General features: G+C 44.6%; 1 protein-coding gene across 1 annotated transcript in view; it reads left to right on the top strand.

Moving 5' to 3' along the window:
* The window catches only part of LOC106602381 (glycine receptor subunit alpha-3), a 104,260-nt gene that overhangs the window by 56,572 nt on the left and 26,308 nt on the right, over window positions 1-21,380 (top strand). The window contains exons 4-6 of the mRNA XM_014194980.2: window positions 3,341-3,564; window positions 7,076-7,158; window positions 10,747-10,884. Coding sequence (XP_014050455.1) covers window positions 3,341-3,564; window positions 7,076-7,158; window positions 10,747-10,884 — 445 coding nt within the window. The remainder of the gene's footprint in view (window positions 1-3,340; window positions 3,565-7,075; window positions 7,159-10,746; window positions 10,885-21,380) is intronic.

The raw sequence follows: 21,380 nt of genomic DNA, 5'->3' as shown, positions 1-21,380 counted from the left end.
TCAGTGATGCAGTGACATAGGAGGCTTCCCAGGAGAGTGTTCCACTGTGTCTGGTGGTTCTTCCTGCTTATACCACAGATTACCCGTGCTCAACTAAACACGTATGTGCTGCTGTGCCCACAGCCATGAGTTGTGTTCCCCACTGGAACACATACATGGAAAGGCGCTCACAACGATAGCAGAGGTATGTAGGGAGTTGTAGTTGAGGGGGTATTGGGTACCATGTTGAGATCTAAGTGTGTGTGTCCTCAGAGATCCGCTTGACCTGTGAGTAACATTTAGGCCTGTGGATTATGTAACCAACATTCTTGACAGGAGGATGACTAATTATCTAGAGTGGTTGACTGTTTCTTCCTTCTAGTTTTGCCCTTGTTAATTAAAGCGGCGAGAGGGGTATGGTACATGGTAGACTAGAGTGACATGGTCACATGGTAGCCTAGTGTCACGTGGTAGACTAAGTCACGTGGTAGACTAGAGTCACGTGGTAGACTAGAGTCACGTGGTAGACTAGAGTCACGTGGTAGACTAGAGTCACGTGGTAGACTAGAGTCATAGAGTCACGTGGTGGACTAGAGTCACGTGGTGGACTAGAGTCACGTGGTGGACTAGAGTCACGTGGTGGACTAGAGTCACGTGGTGGACTAGAGTCACGTGGTGGACTAGAGTCACGTGGTGGACTAGAGTCACGTGGTGGACTAGAGTGACATAGTCACGTGGTGGACTAGAGTGACATAGTCACGTGGTGGACTAGAGTCACGTGGTAGACTAGAGTCATAGAGTCACGTGGTAGACTAGAGTCACGTGGTGGACTAGAGTCACGTGGTGGACTAGAGTGACATAGTCACGTGGTGGACTAGAGTGACATAGTCACGTGGTAGACTAGAGTCATAGTCACGTGGTAGACTAGAGTCACGTGGTGGACTAGAGTCACGTGGTGGACTAGAGTCACGTGGTCACGTGGTAGACTAGAGTCACGTGGTAGACTAGAGTCACGTGGTAGACTAGAGTCATAGAGTCACGTGGTAGACTAGAGTCATAGAGTCACGTGGTAGACTAGAGTCATAGAGTCACGTGGTAGACTAGAGTCATAGAGTCACGTGGTAGACTAGAGTCATAGAGTCACGTGGTAGACTAGAGTCATAGAGTCACGTGGTAGACTAGAGTCATAGTCACGTGGTAGACTAGAGTCACGTGGTAGACTAGAGTCATAGAGTCACGTGGTGGACTAGAGTCACGTGGTGGACTAGAGTCACGTGGTGGACTAGAGTTACGTGGGATTTCTAGAAGAACATCTTAAACAAAAGTGGAGACTGTGTCAGTGTCATGTCAGACAAGTATAGAATAGGACCTCAAGGGGCCCATAAAGACTACAGTATGTTTACCATAGGACCTCAAGGGCCCCATATAGACTACAGTATGTTTACCATAGGTCCTCAAGGGGCCCATATAGACTACAGTATGTTTACCATAGGACCTCAAGGGCCCCATAAAGACTACAGTATGTTTACCATAGGTCCTCAAGGGGCCCATATAGACTACAGTATGTTTACCATAGGACCTCAAGGGGCCCGTATAGACTACAGTATGTTTACCATAGGACCTCAAGGTGCCTGTATAGATTACAGTATGTTTACCATAGGACCTCAAGGGGCCCATATAGATTACAGTATGTTTACCATAGGACCTCAAGGTGCCTGTATAGACTACAATATGTTAGTGTGTTTCTATAAGAAGGACTAGAGATGGATTGCAGAAAAATGTGGGATGATCACCGCTGCTAGATATTTCCCAGACGGGTTGGAAGCCCTGTCCGCCGTCACAGAGTAGAGAAAAAAGGATGTTTGAATAAGCAACAAAATCCCACAGCTTTTCACGAGCATCAGTGTCAGTTCAATGAAAAGTGAACTCCCAAATGTGAGGTGTGTTACCCTGTACAGTGTAGGTCAGAGAGCGGGAGAGAGCAGGCTCAGTGTCATTATTCATGATCAGCTGCTGAACGAATACACATTGTGGAACTACCATTAGCAACTGATTTGGGATCAGCTCTCCCTAGCCAAGTCCTAACGTTAACCATTATGAAAACGAACAACTACACAGGCCCTGGACCATGAACAAAACAAACACTGTCATGCCTAATCAAACCTATCCCAATTTTCCCAGCTGTTCTTCTCAGTGGTCTGTCTGTCTTATCAGCTCTGAACAAGCTCAAGTGAATAGATATTGTCATTCCCTTTTAAGTGATGAGTGCTAGTGGTACACCATATGTTTGATAGCAGGAGAGCTGCTGTACTGACGTTGTCTCCAAACAGCAGATGCCTTCAGATGGGATATGCCAGTCCTTTTCTCTCCACTGCACTTTATGTAACATCTACTCTAAACGTTAATGAAAATTCCAATAAAAGCAAATAAAAAATGTCTTGTGTTTTCACCCGGCTGAGGTAGACAAGATATGTAATTACAGCTTGGTATTTGCTCAGCAACACTGGTAAGAGAAAAAAGACAATTTAGATTGATGTATCCCCTAAAATGAAGTATGATTTATTTTATTTTTTTATATATCACCTAGTTGAAAGTAAACAAAGGCTGAAACGGATGTTTATTGTTGGAGCATTCATTAAAAAAAATTATAACTGAAGTGCCTTTTAGGGCATGTCAATTTTGACAGGGCTTTTTCCCCTATGGAACATAAAATCTGTGCAGTACTATACACGAATTCAACTGCACAGGGCATTGGCCGTACACTGCGACATGGACTATGAGGATCGGACGTAGAGACGTAAGGGACATTATTAATAAGCAAATCCCTATAAAGCATCAGCTTTATTAGAAAGCCACGGTGGCGTCTGGCTAAGTGACAGTGACGGCAGCACAGAGAACAGGGAAAGGAACTGAAAGAATAGGGGAGTTGATCCCGGAAGCACCAGAGGCATCCGACGCATCCGCGCCCCGGGTCCCCACCATATGGGGACTTCATGGTCCTCTCTGCCTTGGTTCATTTATGTCAGCTCTCTGAACATCAGCAGGGACCACCAGGACCTTAGAGGGGGGGATACAGTACTGACTTCGGGTTCCCAAAGTGTCACCGCCATATGCGGACTTCGCGCCCCTGTAGGTGCCCCTATGCCTGGTTCATTGGTGTCTGCTCCATGAGCATCAGCTGGGACCACGAGCACCCTAAACTCAGACCTCTGGGGGAATGTGATGAATGCAGAGGGGCAGGACACAGTACTGTAGCTCAGTGTGCCATGTTAAAACCCTGCAGTCAACTACAAATCACAACCTGTCACTAATCCCCTACTCCTCCCGCTCCCTCTCCCCTCTCCCTCCCTCCATCCACTAGGACTACAGAGTGAACATCTTCCTCCGTCAAAAGTGGAACGACCCCAGGTTAGCGTACACAGAGTACCCTGACGGTTCTCTGGACCTGGACCCCTCTATGTTGGACTCTATCTGGAAACCTGACTTGTTCTTCGCCAACGAGAAAGGGGCCCATTTCCACGAAGTCACCACAGACAACAAGCTGTTAAGAATATTCAAGAACGGCAACGTCCTCTATTCTATACGGTGAGTGTGTACAGTATGGATCCCACTAACACCCTTTTCACATTATAATACCTAACTTAACCAAACTGGGCTGGCTCGGATAATTCCATCAACTATGGTGGATTCATTACCAGGCTAGCTCAGTACAGCTTGGTTTGGCTCAGCTCAGTTCGGCTCAGTAGTGTGAAAAACCCTCGAGGTGTGGGACTAAGCATCATCAAATGACCATCTTACATTGATACATCAATCACATAATCAGACTGTATGTCACGTCCTGACCCTAGTAAGATGTCATTTTCTATAGTAGAGTAGGTCAGGGCGTGACAGAGGGTGTTTTGTGTTTTTCTATGTTTTCTATTTCTATGTTTAGTTCTCGTTTTTCTATTTCTATGTTGGGGTTGTTTGGGGTTGATCTCCAATTGGAGGCAGCTGGTCCTCGTTGCCTCTGATTGGAGATCATATTTAAGTTGGGGTTTTTCTTCTTGGGTTTTTGTGGGTAGTTGTTTTCCGTTTTGTATGTGTTACCTGACGGAACTGTTGGTGGTCGTTTTGTTGTTTTTGTTACGTGTTTCATTAATAATGTAAATATGAGCACTCTACACGCTGCGCCTTGGTCCCCTTTAGACGACCCGCGTTACACTATAGGCCCTTCGAATGGCCCATATAACTCACACCGAATCTTATCCAAACTCGAAACATTCAATCCACTACACTCTTTAGAGAAAAAGGTGCTATCTAGAATCTAAAAGGGTTCGTCGGCTGTCCCCATAGGAGAAACATTTAAATTTTTTGGGGGGGGTTCCAGGTAAAACCCTGTTGGTTCCAGGTAGAACCCTATTCGGTTCTATGTAGAACTCTTTCCCCATAGGGTTCTACATGGAACCCAAAAGAGTGCTATCTGGAATTAAAAAGGGTTCTCCTATGAGGACAGTTGAAGAACTCTTTTGGAACCCTTTTTTCAAAGAGTGTACTGACAAAAATGCTCAGCCACACCGTCAATCAAGCTGGGACACTTCTCATCTTCTGTCATTGAACAGAAAGCCAAAATGGGGGGTGTCACAATGTTGTGTAAATCTCAAGGCGGAGCGGTGAATTGTTGAAAGCCTTGAGTGGACGGCATCAGTCGGGTTGAGTTATGGAGTTGTGTAGTGGCGGGGCCGTAGAAAGCTGTGATGGAAGGCTGAGAGGATATGACATGACGGAGCGGAGGAATCCCATCGACCATGGAGTCCGTCCGCAGCCTGGGGTGGAGGACGTAATTAAAACATGTCCAATTTGCAACCGTCAGCCTTCTCCGTTTTGTCTCTATCCTTTTGCTCATTCTTTCATTCCCTCTCCTCCAACTGAATGTCTCTCTCTCTCTCCATCCTCCTCATCTCTCTGCCTTCTCTTTCTCTCCTCTCTCTTCTTTCACACTTTATTTTTCCTCTCTCTCTCCTCTCTCTCTTTCTCTCTCTACTCACCAGCGATTTATAGCACTACTGGTTCAACACTCAGCCAAGTTCACTTGACACTTGACAGGATTTGTCCAGGCATGATACCTGTGAATGTACACTTAGATAAAAAGGGTTCCCAAACGGTTCTTCGGCTGCCCCCATAGGAAAGCCTTTTTGGTTCCAGGTAGAACTATTATGGGTTCCATGTTGAACCCTCTGTGTAACGGGTTCTACATGTGACTCGAAATGGTTCTACCTGGAACCAAAAGGGTTCTTCTATGGGGACAGCTGAATAACCCTTTTAGATATCACCTTTTTTTCCTAAGAGTGTCGGTTAGGCTGTACAAAGTTGAATTACTGTTTAATGGATGCCCCGCCTCACTTTTCACCACAACCCAATTTTAAAAAAAGACTACTAATCAGATGTGTTATTTTTTGGCCAATATATGTGGCTCTCCGTTTATAATGCACTGTCTGCTCTCCCTTGAGGCTTTCCCAAGAGACCAAACCGCCTCAGATCACGCGCTCAGATCATGTTCGAGCCTCGGATTGGACAGTGAAACACACATGCTGGCGACGTGCAGGTGTTTAATTTCTCTCTCATGCCGTCATGGCTGAAGCCAGCGCAAATTCCTACTATTTATGTGTCCAGGTTAAACGTGGGATGTCCCTCATTATAAACAAACAGTCAGTTAAATTCATGGTTATTGCATCAGAGATCGGGGCATTCATCAGCAAAGACGCAGTACAAGCTGATAGTATTTTGGACAACCAAATTGAAGTCAAAATGATGAAATCGAAGGTGTCAGCTGTATGGTGATTTGCGATTCATATTTTACATTTTACCGGTACTACCAGTAGTAGTAGGTCAACCGATAACACCACAACGGAATGCGTTTGAAGTGATGATGCGCCGTCGAGAACAGCTAGCATGTTGAGCAAAGTACGTCGCCAGTGGCACGCACACACTTCGTGCAGATCAGCATGTGGGGGCTATTTCCCTTGCAGCCAGACGAGACAATCGAAGGAGGATGCGGTGAGAAGTTACTGGGCTCGAATTTAGTCACGTTTGATCTATATAGATTGATGCTTCTAATTGTGCATGTTATAAACAACATATATTTTTTGATGATGATAGAAGGTTATACTGCTACATTCATTTGGCAGACCTAACTTGATTGACCCTCTTTCTACAAGGCCTAGTCTATGAGAGGCCTAATCATATTTGTATGAATATTTTTGTTAACGCCTCGGCTATAGAGATGCATTCAGTTAATGAACTCATTATTATGCATCAACATTTTAATTTGATTACAATTATTTACTGTTAATCATTTTTTTATTTGTTAGGCTATACAATTAAGCAGATTAATGCACTGATATTTTTTTATTATTAGATTTTTTTTTTTGCTCGCTCGCCTCACTTTTCTGGGGGGAAAATCCATTAAACTGTAAATCAATTTTGTCTGGCCTTAGCAGAAAATCTGCTACTGTCACGTCCTGACCAGTAAAAGGGGGTATTTGTTATTGTAGTTTGGTCAGGACGTGGCAGGTGTGTGTTTGTTTAGTGTGTTTCGGGGTTTTTGGTTTACGTTCTATGTTAGCTATTTCTATGTGGGTTTTCTAGTTTGTCTATTTCTATGTTAGTTTTGGGAACGACCTCCAATTAGAAGCAGCTGGTTGTCGTTGCTTCTAATTGGAGGCCATATTTAAGTGGGTTTATTTTCTCTTGTGTTTGGTTGTTCCATGTCTAGTCAGAGTACCTTACAGGACTGTTTTTCATCGTGCTTTTGTTCAGTGTTCATTTCTTTAATAAATCAAGAAGATGTTTCACATACCCGCTGCAGTTTGGTCCGATCATTACGACGCATATGACAGCTACCACCTAATGTGATGGGTACCTATATAAAGGAATTCAAAACACATTCATAACCCATACTTAACACATTCATAAGGCATGTGATAATGGTGATGAATATGCAAAGTAGTTATGAATGCCTAATGTATAGCCCCTTTCAAGTCAAATGATACCTATGCCTTATAGTTGTGATGTATACTCAAATGTTTTTATTTTCTATTGTCTATCTGTTTTCCAGATTGACATTAACCCTTTCCTGTCCGATGGACCTGAAGAACTTCCCCATGGACGTACAGACGTGTATCATGCAGCTAGAGAGCTGTGAGTACAGCACTATAGTATTACTGTAGTAGTACTGCAGTATTTAGTATATTATCAACCCATTATAGCCCTGTGACTGAAGTATCCGTCGTGGATATTTGGAATAAAATAACAAAAGCCTGTTGCGTAAGATGTTCAGATTGAATTTTTCATCTGACGGGCATTTGGGAGCTTTTTATAGTTCCAAAAATAATGAGGTCATTGGTAAAATAATATGATAAGATTTGTGGTGAAGAGAGCGTGGGCATGGGTTTACCTGGGTAGGATAATAATGCCTTGTCATGCTAGCGTGGGTGGTATGTCCTCTTGTGACCACACAGATGCACGAATGTAGGCTCTCGCTTACAACACACACACACACACACACACACACACACACACACACACACACACATTCTCACACACACACATTCTCTCTCTCTCACACACACACACACACACACACACACTGCTGACCTAATACTCTAGGGTCTTTTCCTGCCTGGACTGTCTATGGCCTTGTGGAATGGACTCATTCAGGCCAGTAGACCAGTAGTTATTGGCTACGAAGGCTACGAAGGCTGTTAGTGGAGGGTTATTAACATATATTTAGATATGCAAAAGTCTGCACTTCTAATAAGGGAGGACATGTATAAGCATATCAAATGCCAACTGAATATGTGCATATAAGGATCATAATTATTGGAACAGATTGTCCTTGAGTAAAACATCAATATCTAGCTGCGTATATAGATATTAAAATTCATATACACTTCTTTCGCATAGTATTACTACATAATCTTAACCATATTGTTGACCCGTAGCACTTGTCCATTTCCTGAATCCATTTAAGTGAATTTCAAGTCCCAATCACTCCATCCATCAAAACGAGCTGCTTCAGTTTGTGAGTGGGGTTCCTACACAGCAGAAATCAATCCCTGTGGACCATCAATCGCTATGCGTTCCCTATCTCTCTACAGCACATTCCCCTATTAGTTTTTACCACACGGAGTAAAGGAAGTGCTCCGTTACCTTGTTAAAGATGTGTGGACTTGAGGAGACACAGCACTGGACGTGTCCGCTGTCCACTAAAAGTTGTAGCAAATTGTCAAATACTTACATTTGCACAGGGGCCCGAGTGTGTCGCAAAATAATTCATGCCGATTGCTGCTGTGTCGCAGCTGCAGAGGCTTTTAGCCGGGGCATCTCTGTCTCTGTGTCAGAGAGTTTGTAGTACTGCCCTCCCCTCGCTCTCTCGCTCTCTCTAGTCAAAACATGACTGTGATAACGCCAGTCACGAGATAACACTTTACTCCCACAGAGCTAGGAGCAGTGGACACACTGTACCCTCTAAACTAAAGCCTGCTCTGCTCAGCCAGCCGCTGAACGGCTTGGATCAGATAGGCCAAGCACGTTAACCCGCAGAAGATAATGTAGAAACACTCCAATCAGCATGAATTGGAGTCAGTGACTTGAGGAATATATTGAAGAAATACAGAGGGAGCACATATGATATAATATGAATAATGTGTGAACAATCTGTATGATGTGCTATAACTTGGTCTGAACTTGAATTGACTCTGAATTGACTCTATTTTTAATAAGCTAGGTACTGTGTTGTGGAAAGCGTATAATTTGACTTGGGTATAGGCAGAGGTTAGCATACATGGCCAGATGCGGGAGACATAGTGGAAGACACTGCAGTGAGTGGGAAGTGAATCAATGTCCGGTAGCGAGTAGGAAGCCCTCCTTTATGTCTCCCTTCATTACCTACAAATTAGATATGTTCAGAGGGGCAGCAGAGGGTGGATTAATTTATATTAATAGTAATGACCATGCTAAATGACCCCCCCCCCAGTCTCCTCTAACTCTCCCGTCTCCTCCCCGTCCTCCCTCTCTTCCTCCCCTCACCCTTTCCTCCCCCCTCTACACCTCTCTAACATGTGGAAAGAAGTACAAAATGGACACAGAAGACGCTATAATTACATGGAGCACCATCATTAATTGTTTTATACATTTTTACTCACCCTGTCCTTTCCTGTGCAGTTGCGGCCCGGGGGGATAGTTACCATGGCGCTGTACTGTTTAATGCTTGGGGAGATAATTTGTCTTCATTCGTACGGCCTCGCATCATTTCATTATTTTATGTACCACAGTTGGTGAGGCCCTTCTGGCTGGCTTTAGCCATTTAATTGTGAGTTCAAAGTGGAAAGGGAATGATGTTGATGGGTCGATGCCCGGTGTCTGGAATGGAGGGAAATGGATAGGCATGGGTTATTTATGAAATCTTATCAATACTAATGAATGGTTATGATGGTCGGTCTGTTGGGATACTGTAGAGTCATTTAGAATGTATGCATGGCCAGTATTTAGCCTAATGATGTCATCATTTATTGGATTTGCATAGCGCTTTTCCAGATGCTCCAAGTGCTTTACATAGGGGGAAAGTCGCCTCATCCACCACCTGAGACGTAAACTGGCATTAGAAAATCAGCCATTAGTCCTAACCAATAGGAATGTAGGAGCAGAGGAAGTTCTGAGTCATGTTGTGACTACAGTACATTGACTCATACTGCGGAGGCTGCTTTGACTAATTTCATCTCCCAATATTAACCGAAATGTCTGCACTGCCTAGTCCCCTGGGCTGGTGAACTGCATCATGGGATACTTCGGGTTAAAGATAAATAGCCTACATGCAGGGTTGAGATATATTCAAGATGCTTCTATATCCAGCTGCAGATATTTCATATAATTTCTCTTGATTATTTAACTCTTGTCGGTATCTTTCAGTGTCCTTACGTTCGAATATATATATTTTCCTACTGGACACTAGATAGCTTTTTCATCTTGCACAATAGTGCATACCTGTTAGAATGCCTGTTCCCTATAGCTGGCTGATGGACACCATAGGAGATGTTAATGCTTCAAATGGAAAGAGGTCATTAGGATGACTAGTACTCAGTTAACTGGGACCTTATTCCGAGGAACAAACAAATGGATTCCTTTTTCCCCCATTTCAAGGTCCCAGTTTTACATGGATTTCCTGAGATATTAGCGTAAAGTCAACATGGCTTTAGAATCAGACCCGTTTTGTTCATCTGATTACATTAGAATACTTTCCATCCCTCCTCCGTTCACGTCAATCACTCCATTATCTGTAAGGCATCAGTCACATTCCATCCTGGGAAATCATTGCCTGAATTACCCTTTTTTTTTTAAATGGATAAACAATTATAATCGAAGGTTGTTGTGGATTGGCATACTAAATAGCGGATTAGCCTATGAAGTCTGAGTGTTTATTCCTTTAGCACAAAAGACAGTGCGACATTAACACCATTGATTCCTGGTTGATCTATTGAAATGAACAACTTATCCTTGATGCAGTGTAATCTATAGCGTTGATATTTCATGTATTTTACAGCATATAACACAAAGGGTATCTATGATATTTGGATCTTCCCATAAATCTGGAATGTATAAATCATCAATTGAATATGTATTTATAAAGGCTTTTTTTACATCAGCTGTTGACACAGTGCTTTTACTGTACAGTAACCCGGGCCTAGGGTATATTATCTGATTGCATGTCCCGCCTCTCTTCTTTTCCAGTTGGCTACACAATGAACGACCTGATCTTTGAGTGGCAGGAGAATGGACCAGTCCAGGTAGCTGATGGGTTGACCCTCCCACAGTTCATAATGAAGGATGAGACGGATCTGAGATACTGCACCAAGCACTATAACACAGGTAAGATACAATGGGAGTGTTTGAGGTCGAGTCCATTGCAGTCGGACTGTGCAGAAACACTCAAAATAATCTTCCATCCCAAATGAAGCTACTATTATGTGATGAGGTTTAGTGAATATGCACAGAGCTTTCCTCAGGCTGTTCCACACAGTTAGAGTTGAAAGACGGGACCTTTATTGTGAAATCGAATTATGTTTTCGTATGGCATCATCAACACCAGCGCTACGAATAATGGTGGGACAAGCGTCTTCGCGCTTCTGCTTTGGAAATCTGTGACTCATTCGAAGAAAACAGAATGCACAAACAAGATAATGGGTTGATGGTGACGTGTTAATCTTAGTGGCATATAACTTGACTACATCATTGAAAGAATTAACAATTTATGAATTTACATTTAAGAATGTACATTTACATCTACATTTGAAAACTAGAAAATTCATATTGCTCATCTAAGTGGCTTTGAGCCGAAACAGTCAGGCCTTTTTTACTCAATTCAAGATCGTTTCAATATTCACAGACTGCATATGCTATATGGCTCACAACATACTCGACATCAGCAGAGTTCCATTACCATTTCTTACAACCAGCAATGTCAGAGAACACGGTTCCAATTCGGGAATTCAACCTTGGTCTTCTTTCACATAACAGAAAAATAACTGCAGGTCTCTACTCCACATCTCCAGCTAACTCCACCACTATCCAATATTATACGTTTGGCCTTATTATAATTTTTTTACTATTAGCATTTGGAGAGCAATGTCACGAAACAGGATTCTAACTCAAAAATCTAACTTTTTCTTCCTTCTCATAACAACACAATCGCTGCAGGCTTTCACAGCAAACTGCAGTGCTAGATTAATCCTAGGCCTAAGTGAGGATTTATTCAGCTTCTTTGGTTGTGTTTAGACAGGCAGCCCAATTCTGATATTTTTTCCACTAATTGGTCTTTTGACCAATCAAATCAGATGTTCTCACGTCAGATCTTTTTTAGAACTGATCTGATTGGTCAAAATACCAATTAGTGGGGAAAAGATCAGAACTGGGCTGCCTGTCTAACGCAACTATAGACTTGTTTACAGCCAGCCAGGCAGCCAGTGAAGTGCCCAGTGAAGTGTGAGGCTCCAGTCTACCACAGCACTAGCTAGAGTGAGGGTGTGTCCGAAATGGCACGCATATTCCCTATATAGTGCACTACTTTTGACCAGGCCCTATTTCAGATGCAGCCTAAGTGTGGCATTATTCAGCCAGTGAAGTAAAGTGCACAGTGAAGTAGGAGGCGTTGCAGGCTGAATAATGTAGTTTCTTCTACCTGCATCTTTCATGAGCCTGTCATGTCCTTATTGCCAACGCTAAGTCAGCCTTAGCACGCCCGCTTCCTCACTCCTGGCTAATCAGGATTATGTTGTGCTTCAATTAACGAGAGGGAGAAAAAGAAACGAAGATGTATTTTTAGATGACTGACAGAGCAGCAGAGAGAATGGAAGAGGCTTGGATGGATGGGTGGGTGGATGGAGGGAGGCAGGGAGAGAGGAGGGGTGATAGAGAAGGGGGTGATAGAGAAGGGGGGACAGAGAAAAGGGGGGAAAGAGAGGGGGGGTACAGAGAGAGAGGGGGGGGTACAGAGAGAGAGGGGGGGTACAGAGAGAGAGGGGGGGGTACAGAGAGAGAGGGGGGGTGCAGAGAAAGAGAGAGGGGTGCAGAAAGAGAGGGGGGTGCAGAGAGAGAGGGGGGGTGCAGAGAGAGGGTGGGTGTAGAGGGAGAGGGGGGTACAGAGAGAGAGGGGGGACAGATGTAGGAGAAGGAATACTCCTTATCATCTGATAATTGAAAAAGCTTGTTTTTTTTCCTCCTTTCGCTACGTTAATTATATATAACAAGCTCCTTAGTGCATGTCTAGGCTTCCATGGTTGTCACGTCAACAGTGTTTAGAGTGAGGCTGAAACAGTCCCCTATCAATAAGAGGTGTTTTGGCTGCTGACTACTTGAAAAGAGATTCAGTTTTAATACCAGTGTATACATTTTGGTAATACAGTAGCTATGGAATTGTTATTCCACTTGCTTTCCACTCCATGGTAATAGTTTAATGTGCAGCCTTGGTGAACTAGTATACCACCAAACAGTCGCTAAACTAAAGCCCTCCTGAGAACTGTCAGGACCTAATGTTAAGTTCTTAAAAAAGCTTAATCATTTAGTTTTGTTATATGCACGAAAAAGCCAAAGTGTAGGCTTATTCTATGAATGGAGAGGGCCAGAACATGCCTCTACCCAGGCTGCTATTTTTAGAAGCTGTCAGCTCTCTGTCCTGTTTCACATAAGGAGAAGAGAGGGGGGGAGAGAATTCAGGCAGGAAAATAGGAGAGCACTCTGTGCTGGAGGAGACAGTAGGAGGACAGGAGGAGGCATGTAGCACTCCAGAATTTCTCTCGTGTTTGTTTTCAAGACATGGTCTGGAGGAATAAACAGTGGGAGAGTTGTGTGTACCTAATAGGTCGAGAGCAAGTCAAGGATCACCAACATTCACTCACTTGCCAGGCGCGCACAGTGAGTTACTGAGAGAGAGAGAGAGAGAGAGACGGGTAAAGAGAGAGAGAGACGGGTAGAGAGAGAGAGAGAGAGAGACGGGTAGAGAGAGAGAGAGAGAGACGGGTAGAGAGAGAGAGAGAGAGAGACGGGTAGAGAGAGAGAGAGAGAGAGACGGGTAGAGAGAGAGAGAGAGACGGGTAGAGAGAGAGAGAGAGAGAGAGACGGGTAGAGAGAGAGAGAGAGAGAGACGGGTAGAGAGAGAGAGAGAGAGACGGGTAGAGAGAGAGAGACGGGTAGAGAGAGAGAGAGACGGGTAGAGAGAGAGAGAGACGGGTAGAGAGAGAGAGAGAGAGAGAGAGACGGGTAGAGAGAGAGAGAGAGAGAGACGGGTAGAGAGAGAGAGAGAGAGAGACGGGTAGAGAGAGAGAGAGAGAGAGAGACGGGTAGAGAGAGAGAGAGAGAGAGACGGGTAGAGAGAGAGAGAGAGAGAGACGGGTAGAGAGAGAGAGACGGGTAGAGAGAGAGAGAGACGGGTAGAGAGAGAGAGAGAGAGACGGGTAGAGAGAGAGAGAGACGGGTAGAGAGAGAGAGAGAGAGAGAGACGGGTAGAGAGAGAGAGAGAGAGAGACGGGTAGAGAGAGAGAGAGAGAGAGACGGGTAGAGAGAGAGAGAGAGAGACGGGTAGAGAGAGAGAGAGAGACGGGTAGAGAGAGAGAGAGACGGGTAGAGAGAGAGAGACGGGTAGAGAGAGAGAGACGGGTAGAGAGAGAGAGAGACGGGTAGAGAGAGAGAGAGACGGGTAGAGAGAGAGAGAGAGAGAGACGGGTAGAGAGAGAGAGACGGGTAGAGAGAGAGAGACGGGTAGAGAGAGAGAGAGACGGGTAGAGAGAGAGAGAGAGAGACGGGTAGAGAGAGAGAGAGACGGGTAGAGAGAGAGAGAGACGGGTAGAGAGAGAGAGAGAGAGACGGGTAGAGAGAGAGAGACGGGTAGAGAGAGAGAGACGGGTAGAGAGAGAGAGACGGGTAGAGAGAGAGAGAGACGGGTAGACAGAGAGAGAGAGAGAGACGGGTAGACAGAGAGAGAGAGAGAGACGGGTAGACAGAGAGAGAGAGAGAGACGGGTAGAGAGAGAGAGAGAGACGGGTAGAGAGAGAGAGAGAGACGGGTAGAGAGAGAGAGAGATAGACGGGTAGAGAGAGAGAGAGATAGACGGGTAGAGAGAGAGAGAGATAGACGGGTAGAGAGAGAGAGATAGACGGGTAGAGAGAGAGAGAGACGGGTAGAGAGAGAGAGAGAGACGGGTAGAGAGAGAGAGAGACGGGTAGAGAGAGAGAGAGAGAGACGGGTAGAGAGAGAGAGAGACGGGTAGAGAGAGAGAGAGAGAGAGACACGGGTAGAGAGAGAGAGAGAGAGAGAGAGAGAGACACGGGTAGAGAGAGAGAGAGAGACGGGTAGAGAGAGAGAGAGAGAGACGGGTAGAGAGAGAGAGAGATAGACGGGTAGAGAGAGAGAGATAGACGGGTAGAGAGAGAGAGATAGACGGGTAGAGAGAGAGAGAGAGAGACGGGTAGAGAGAGAGAGAGACGGGTAGAGAGAGAGAGAGACGGGTAGAGAGAGAGAGAGAGAGAGACACGGGTAGAGAGAGAGAGAGAGAGAGAGAGAGACACGGGTAGAGAGAGAGAGAGAGACGGGTAGAGAGAGAGAGAGAGACGGGTAGAGAGAGAGAGAGATAGACGGGTAGAGAGAGAGAGAGAGACGGGTGAGAGAGAGAGAGAGACGGGTAGAGAGAGAGAGAGAGAGAGAGACGGGTAGAGAGAGAGAGAGAGAGAGAGACGGGTAGAGAGAGAGATAGACGGGTAGAGATGGGTAGAGAGAGAGGGGGGGTAGAGATGGGTAGAGAGAGAGGCAGAGGTAGAGAGAGAGGCAGAGAGAGAGGCAGAGAGAGAGGCAGAGGTAGAGAGAGAGGCAGAGGTAGAGAGAGAGGCAGAGGTAGAGAGAGAGGCAGAGGTAGAGGTAGAGAGAGATAGTTATTTCACTGGAGTCCATGTTAACTGGAAACCATACATCCTGAGGCTAAATTTATTGTAGCTGGGGATTTTAACAAAGCTAATTTGAGAACAAGGCTACCTAAATTCTACCAACACATTGACTGTAGCACCTGCGCTGGCAATACACTTGACCACTGCTACTCTATCTTCCGCAATCCATACAAGGCCCTCCCCTGCCCTCCCTTCGGCAAATCCGACCACGACTCCATCTTGCTCCTACCGTCCTGTAGGCAGAAACTCAAACAGGATGTTCATATGACTAGAACCATTCAACGCTGGTCTGACCATGCTTCAAGATTGTTTTGATCACGCGGACTGGGAAATGTTCCGGGAAACCTCAGAGAATAACATTGATTTATACACTGACTCGGTGAGTGAGTTTATAAGGAAGTGCATTGGAGATGTTGTACCCACTGTGCCTATTAAAACCTACCCTAACCATAAATCGTGGATAGAACTGAAAGCTCGAACCTCCGCATTCAACCATGGAAAGATGTTGGAGAATATGGCCGAATATAAACATTGTAGTTATTCCCTCTGCAAGGCAATCAAACAAGTGAAATGTCGGTATAGGAACAAAGTGGAGTCGCAATTCAACGGCTCAGACACGAGACGTATGTGGCAGGGTCTACAGGCAATTACAGACTACAAAAAGAAAACCAGCCACATCACGGACACCGACGTCTTGCTTCCAGACAAACTAAACACCTTCTTTGCCTGCTTTGAGGATAATACAGTGCCACCAATGCTACCAAGGACTGCGGGCCCCCCCCTCCTTCTCCGTGGCCGACGTGAGTAAGGCATTTAAACGTGTTAACCCTCGCAAGGCTGTTCACCCATGACTGCATGGCCATACACGCCTCCAACTCAATCATCAAGTTTGCAGATAACACAACAGTAGTGGGCTTGTTACCAACAACTACGAGACAGCCTACAGGGAGGAGGTGAGGGCACTCAGAGTGTGGTGTCAGGAAAACAACCTCTCACTCAACATCAACAAAACAAAAGAGATGAGCACCCCCCTGTCCACATCGACGGGACCGCAGTGGAGAAAGTGGAAAACTTCAAGTTCCTCGGCGTACACATCATGGACAAACTGAAATGGTCCACCCACATAGACAGTGTGGTGAAGAAGGCGCAACAGTGCCTCTTCAACCTCAGGAGACTGAAGACATTTGACTTGTCACCTAAAACCTTCACAAACTTTTACAGATGCACAATTGAGAGCATCCTGTCAGGCTGTATCACCGCCTAGTACGGCAACTGCACCGCCATCAACCGCAAGGCTCTCCAGAGGGTGGTGTGGTCTGCACAACACATCACCGGGGGCAAACTACCTGCCCTCCAGGACACCTACAGCACCCGATGTCACAGGAAGGCCAAAAAGATAATCAAGGGCAACAACCACCCGAGTCACTGCCTGTTCACCCCGCTACCATCCAGAAGGCAAGGTCAGTACAGGTGCATCAATGCTGGGACCGAGAGACTAAAAAACAACTATCTCAAGGCCATCAGACTGTTAAACAGCCATCACTAACACAGAGAGGCTGCTGCCTGCATACAGACTTGAAATCCTTTGCCACTTGAAAAAATGGATCACTAGTCACTTTAAATAATGCCACTTTAATAATGTTTACATATCTTACATTACTCATCTCATATGCTGTTCTTTATAACATCTATTGCATCTTGCCTATGCCGCTCGGCCATTTCTTATCCATATATTCATATGTACATATTCTTATTCCATCCCTTTACATTTGTGTGAATAAGGTAGTTGTTGTGTAATTGTTAGATTACTTGTTCGATATTACTGCACTGTCGGAACTGGAAGCACAAGCTTTTCGCTACACTCGCATTAACATCTGCTAACGATGTGTATGTGACAAATAAAATTTGATTTGATTTGAGTCTTCTTGGGTATGACGTTACAAGCTTGGCACCCCTGTATTTGGGGAGTTTCTCCCATTCTTCTCTGCAGATCCTCTAAAGCTATTTTCAGGTCTCTCCAGAGATGGTAGATCGGGTTCAAGTCCGGCATCTGACTGGGCCACTCAAGGACATTCAGAGACTTGTCCCGAAGCCACACCTGCGTTATCTTGGCTGTGTGCTTAGGGTTGTTGTCTTGTTGGAAGGTTGAACCTTCACCCCAGTCTGAGGTCCTGAGCGCTCTGGAACAGGTTTTCAGCAAGGATCTTTCTGTACTTTGCTCCGTTCATCTTTGCCTCAATGCTGACTAGTCTTCCAGTTCTTGCTGCTGAAAAACATCCCCACAGCATGATGCTGCCCCCACCATGCTTCACTTTAGGGATGGTGCCAGGTTTCCTCCAGACGCGACGCTTAGCATTCAGGCTAATGGGTTCAATCTTGGTTTCATCAGACCAGAGAATATTTGTTTCTCATTGTCTGAAAGTCTTTAGGTGCCTTTTGGCAAACTGCAAGCGGGCTGTCAGGTGCCTTTTACTGATGAGTGGCTTCCGTCTGGCCACTCTACCATAAAGGCCTGATTGGTGGAGTGCTGCAGAGATGGTTGTCCTTCTGGAAGGTTCTCCCATCCCCACAGAGGAACTCTAGAGCTCTGTCAGAGTGACCGTCGGGTTCTTGGTCACCTCCCTGACCAAGGCCCTTCTCCCCTGTTTGCTCAGTTTGACCGGGCAGCCAGCTCGAGGAAGAGTCTTGGTGGTTCCAAACTTCTTCCATTTAAGAATGATGGAGGTCACTTTGTTCTTGGGGACCTTCAATGCGGCAAACATTTTTTGGTACCCTTCCCCAGATCTGTGCCTCGACACAATCTTGTCTTGGAGCTCTAGGGACAATTCCTTCGACCTCATGGCTTGGTTTTTGCACTGACATGTACTGTCAACTGTGGGACCTTTATATAGGCAGGTGTGTGCCTTTCCAAATCATGTCCAATCAATTGAATTTACCACAGGTGGACTCCAATCAAGTTGTAGAAACATCTCAAGGATGATAATGGAAACAGGATGCGCCTGAAATCAATTTCAAGTCTCATAGCTAAGGGTCTGAATACTTATGTAAGTAAGATATTTCTGTTTTTTATTTGTAATAAATTTGGGGGAAAATCAAAAATTATTTTTGCTTTGGTATTGTGTGTAGATTGCTGCAGAAATAGTTTTATTCAATCAATTTTAGAATAAGGCTGTAACGTAACAAAACGTGAAAAAAGTCAAGGGGTCTGAATACTTTCCGAAGGCACTGTTGTTACTAAGAGAGAGAAAGGGAGAGCGATACCAGGTCAGAACAGTCCCAGCCTTATTGAATGTATTTCATTGACAGGAGGTCCCAGGTAGGTCGTGCTGAGGTCCCATGGGGCAACCAACCGTCTGTCAAACACATTCCTGTGGGTGCCCCTCCACAACCCTCTTCAGTATGGTTGAATCAGGGCTTGAAAAACACCTATTGATTGGACCAGTTGATGGCAATGCACAGATTACTGCATAACTGATTTAAGGAAAATACCACATACCAGACCACTGATGTTCTGGTTGGGTTTAGAATGGAGGAAATGTGTTGTTTAGGAGAAGGACTATGTTAAATATAATTGTCTGAGTGTCAGATCAAACTAAATGCACTTAGATCTGTCTGGTACAGTAACAGTAGCGACCTTGGCAAAAACATACACCACCTACCGTTGCAAACCATTGAAAAATGTTTTGCAATGGCTTGCCCAAGTGAACACAACCCAGATGTCATTCTCCAGAGGCTTTCTTTCCCCCTTACCCATTGATGTCTAAAGTGCCCCTGGTGAGATCAAACCCAGGCTGGATTTTACCAATCTCCCTCAGCGAGAGATATAATGCTTCAATATTAAATTCTGTGGGGCCAGGCTTCACAAAAGGGTTGGACACACTCCCATAGGGTGCCATGGCCCATAGCCAGTCTGCATTGCTGTGGAACTCTATTTCTAAGATTTGAATGTTTCAGTCCATCGAGCTCCAGCTGAGCTGGGTGCCATTCCAACTGATAGACCGTTCCTCCATCTTCTTTGAGCACCTGGTCTACATATTTAGTGATTCAGCTACCTGGTGTCAGATCCTATGGTTAGTCTCCTTTCCTTGTCAAGTTCCTAGTGAAAGAGGATTTCATCCACAAGGGATTAACCATCTTCCTGGTTAAATAATGGTTAGATAGGTGGAGTTAAATCTCTCTCTCTCTCTTTCTTACACGTCGACATATAATACTTTAAGCTAATCTGACTTCTCGCGATATAATGCTTTCTGTCACATCATACATCCTGTCCTCCTCTGAAACAGTCAGCCAGCTGTCCCGTTGCTGCAGGATTATTTTGCTGTGACAATCCTGGTCAAATTAAGAGCCAACATCTGGAGTAGCATGGGCCCTGAGCTCCCTATGAACCCTGGGTAAAACTCACTGAAGTGGCCAATAAGAAAGTAAAGAGACAGATATAAAGCAGGTATTTTGAAGAACCTGCAGTTTTTTGGGGGGGATTGTGATAGTCTGAGGTTGTTCATCTAGTTGAATGTACTGATTTTATAAGTGGCTCTGAATAAATGTATAGGTTAGATATGAGGGTGTTTTATCTTATTTTCCTCTATGGTTGCAAACGCAGCATACAAAAAGGATTAAACATACTGTAATTCAATCTCTTCTTTAATGGTATAATGGAGGTTGTGTGTCATCCTGTGATGACGAATCATGACAACCAATGTCACAAATCCCTCAACGTTTGTTTTTGTTTTGGATTTATTCATATTAGGTTTGTTTTGCTTGTTGTCTCTGCTATGGGAGTGGAGTGCTTGTATCCTGCCATCCCTCCCCCGGCGTCTGTTAATGTTGTAAATTATATCCCGGGTAGAATCATCTCTCTGTCTCATAATCTTTTTAAAAGGATATCTGGCAAGTAAATAGACGTAACGGATGGTAGTGGGGTGATATCCTAGGTCTCTGCTGAGGCCCTGGAATGCAGTCAGTGATTTCCTACTGTTCTAAAAGGTTTTAATTCTAGATCCATGATTACTAGAACTGATATTCCCATTCATGTTGATGTTCTGTGATGGGTGATAATTCTGTTTCTATGGAGCTCAACTCACTTTGTCGGTTTAACACTATCTCCTGCAGATGGTTGATAATCGGCAGTGGAAACGTGTCAGTCTAGTCAACAGAGACAAAACATTTTATTTTTACCAAGCGAGGGGAGGGGGTGCCGAGGTAGTGCTGCAGAAGCCGTATGTGGTGGTTGTGTTTTGATGCCAAGCCATGTTTGTTTGGTTACACTGCGAATGGCTGTAAACAGTTATGGGCAGTATACACTGAGTGTACAAAGTATTAGGAACACCTGATCTTTCCTTGACAGACTGACCAGGTGAATCCAGGTGAAAACTATGATCCCTTATTTGATGTCACTTGTTAAATCCACTTCAATCAGTGTAGATGAAGGGGAGGAGACGGGTTGAGACATGGATTGTGTTTGCTTCTTTTTTATTTAACCTTTATTTGGACAGGGAAGACATTGACACCTAGGTCTCTTTTCCAAATGTGCCCTGTATGAGATATATACAGTACCAGTCAAAAGTGTAGACACACCTACTCATACTATTTTCTACATTGTAGGGGGAAAAAAGATCCAATTGGTCGACTCCTGTGGATGTTTTGTTATCTATTGCCAGCAAAATGTCCAGGTATTATTTTTCTGTAAACGGCCTAAAAGAAAAGCTTTGACTATAATTTCTCTGATTATTCAGCAAGTTTCCCTTGCATCTAGCCCAATATAATTGTGAATAGGCTTAGAAGTTATTTCAAAGAGAGAGCCCACTTAAATAAAATGGTGATTAAATGCATCATTTATGGATTTTTTTCCAAAATGAGGCCAGTGAATTAATTTGTTGTGGCAGAGAGGAGGAAGTAGAACTCTTCAGGGATTTGACAGTTTTCCAGAATTTTGAC

This window comes from Salmo salar, chromosome ssa04 (genome assembly GCF_905237065.1).
Source record: "Salmo salar chromosome ssa04, Ssal_v3.1, whole genome shotgun sequence".
Lineage (NCBI taxonomy): Eukaryota > Metazoa > Chordata > Actinopteri > Salmoniformes > Salmonidae > Salmo > Salmo salar.
This window is presented reverse-complemented; position numbering and strand designations above follow the sequence as displayed.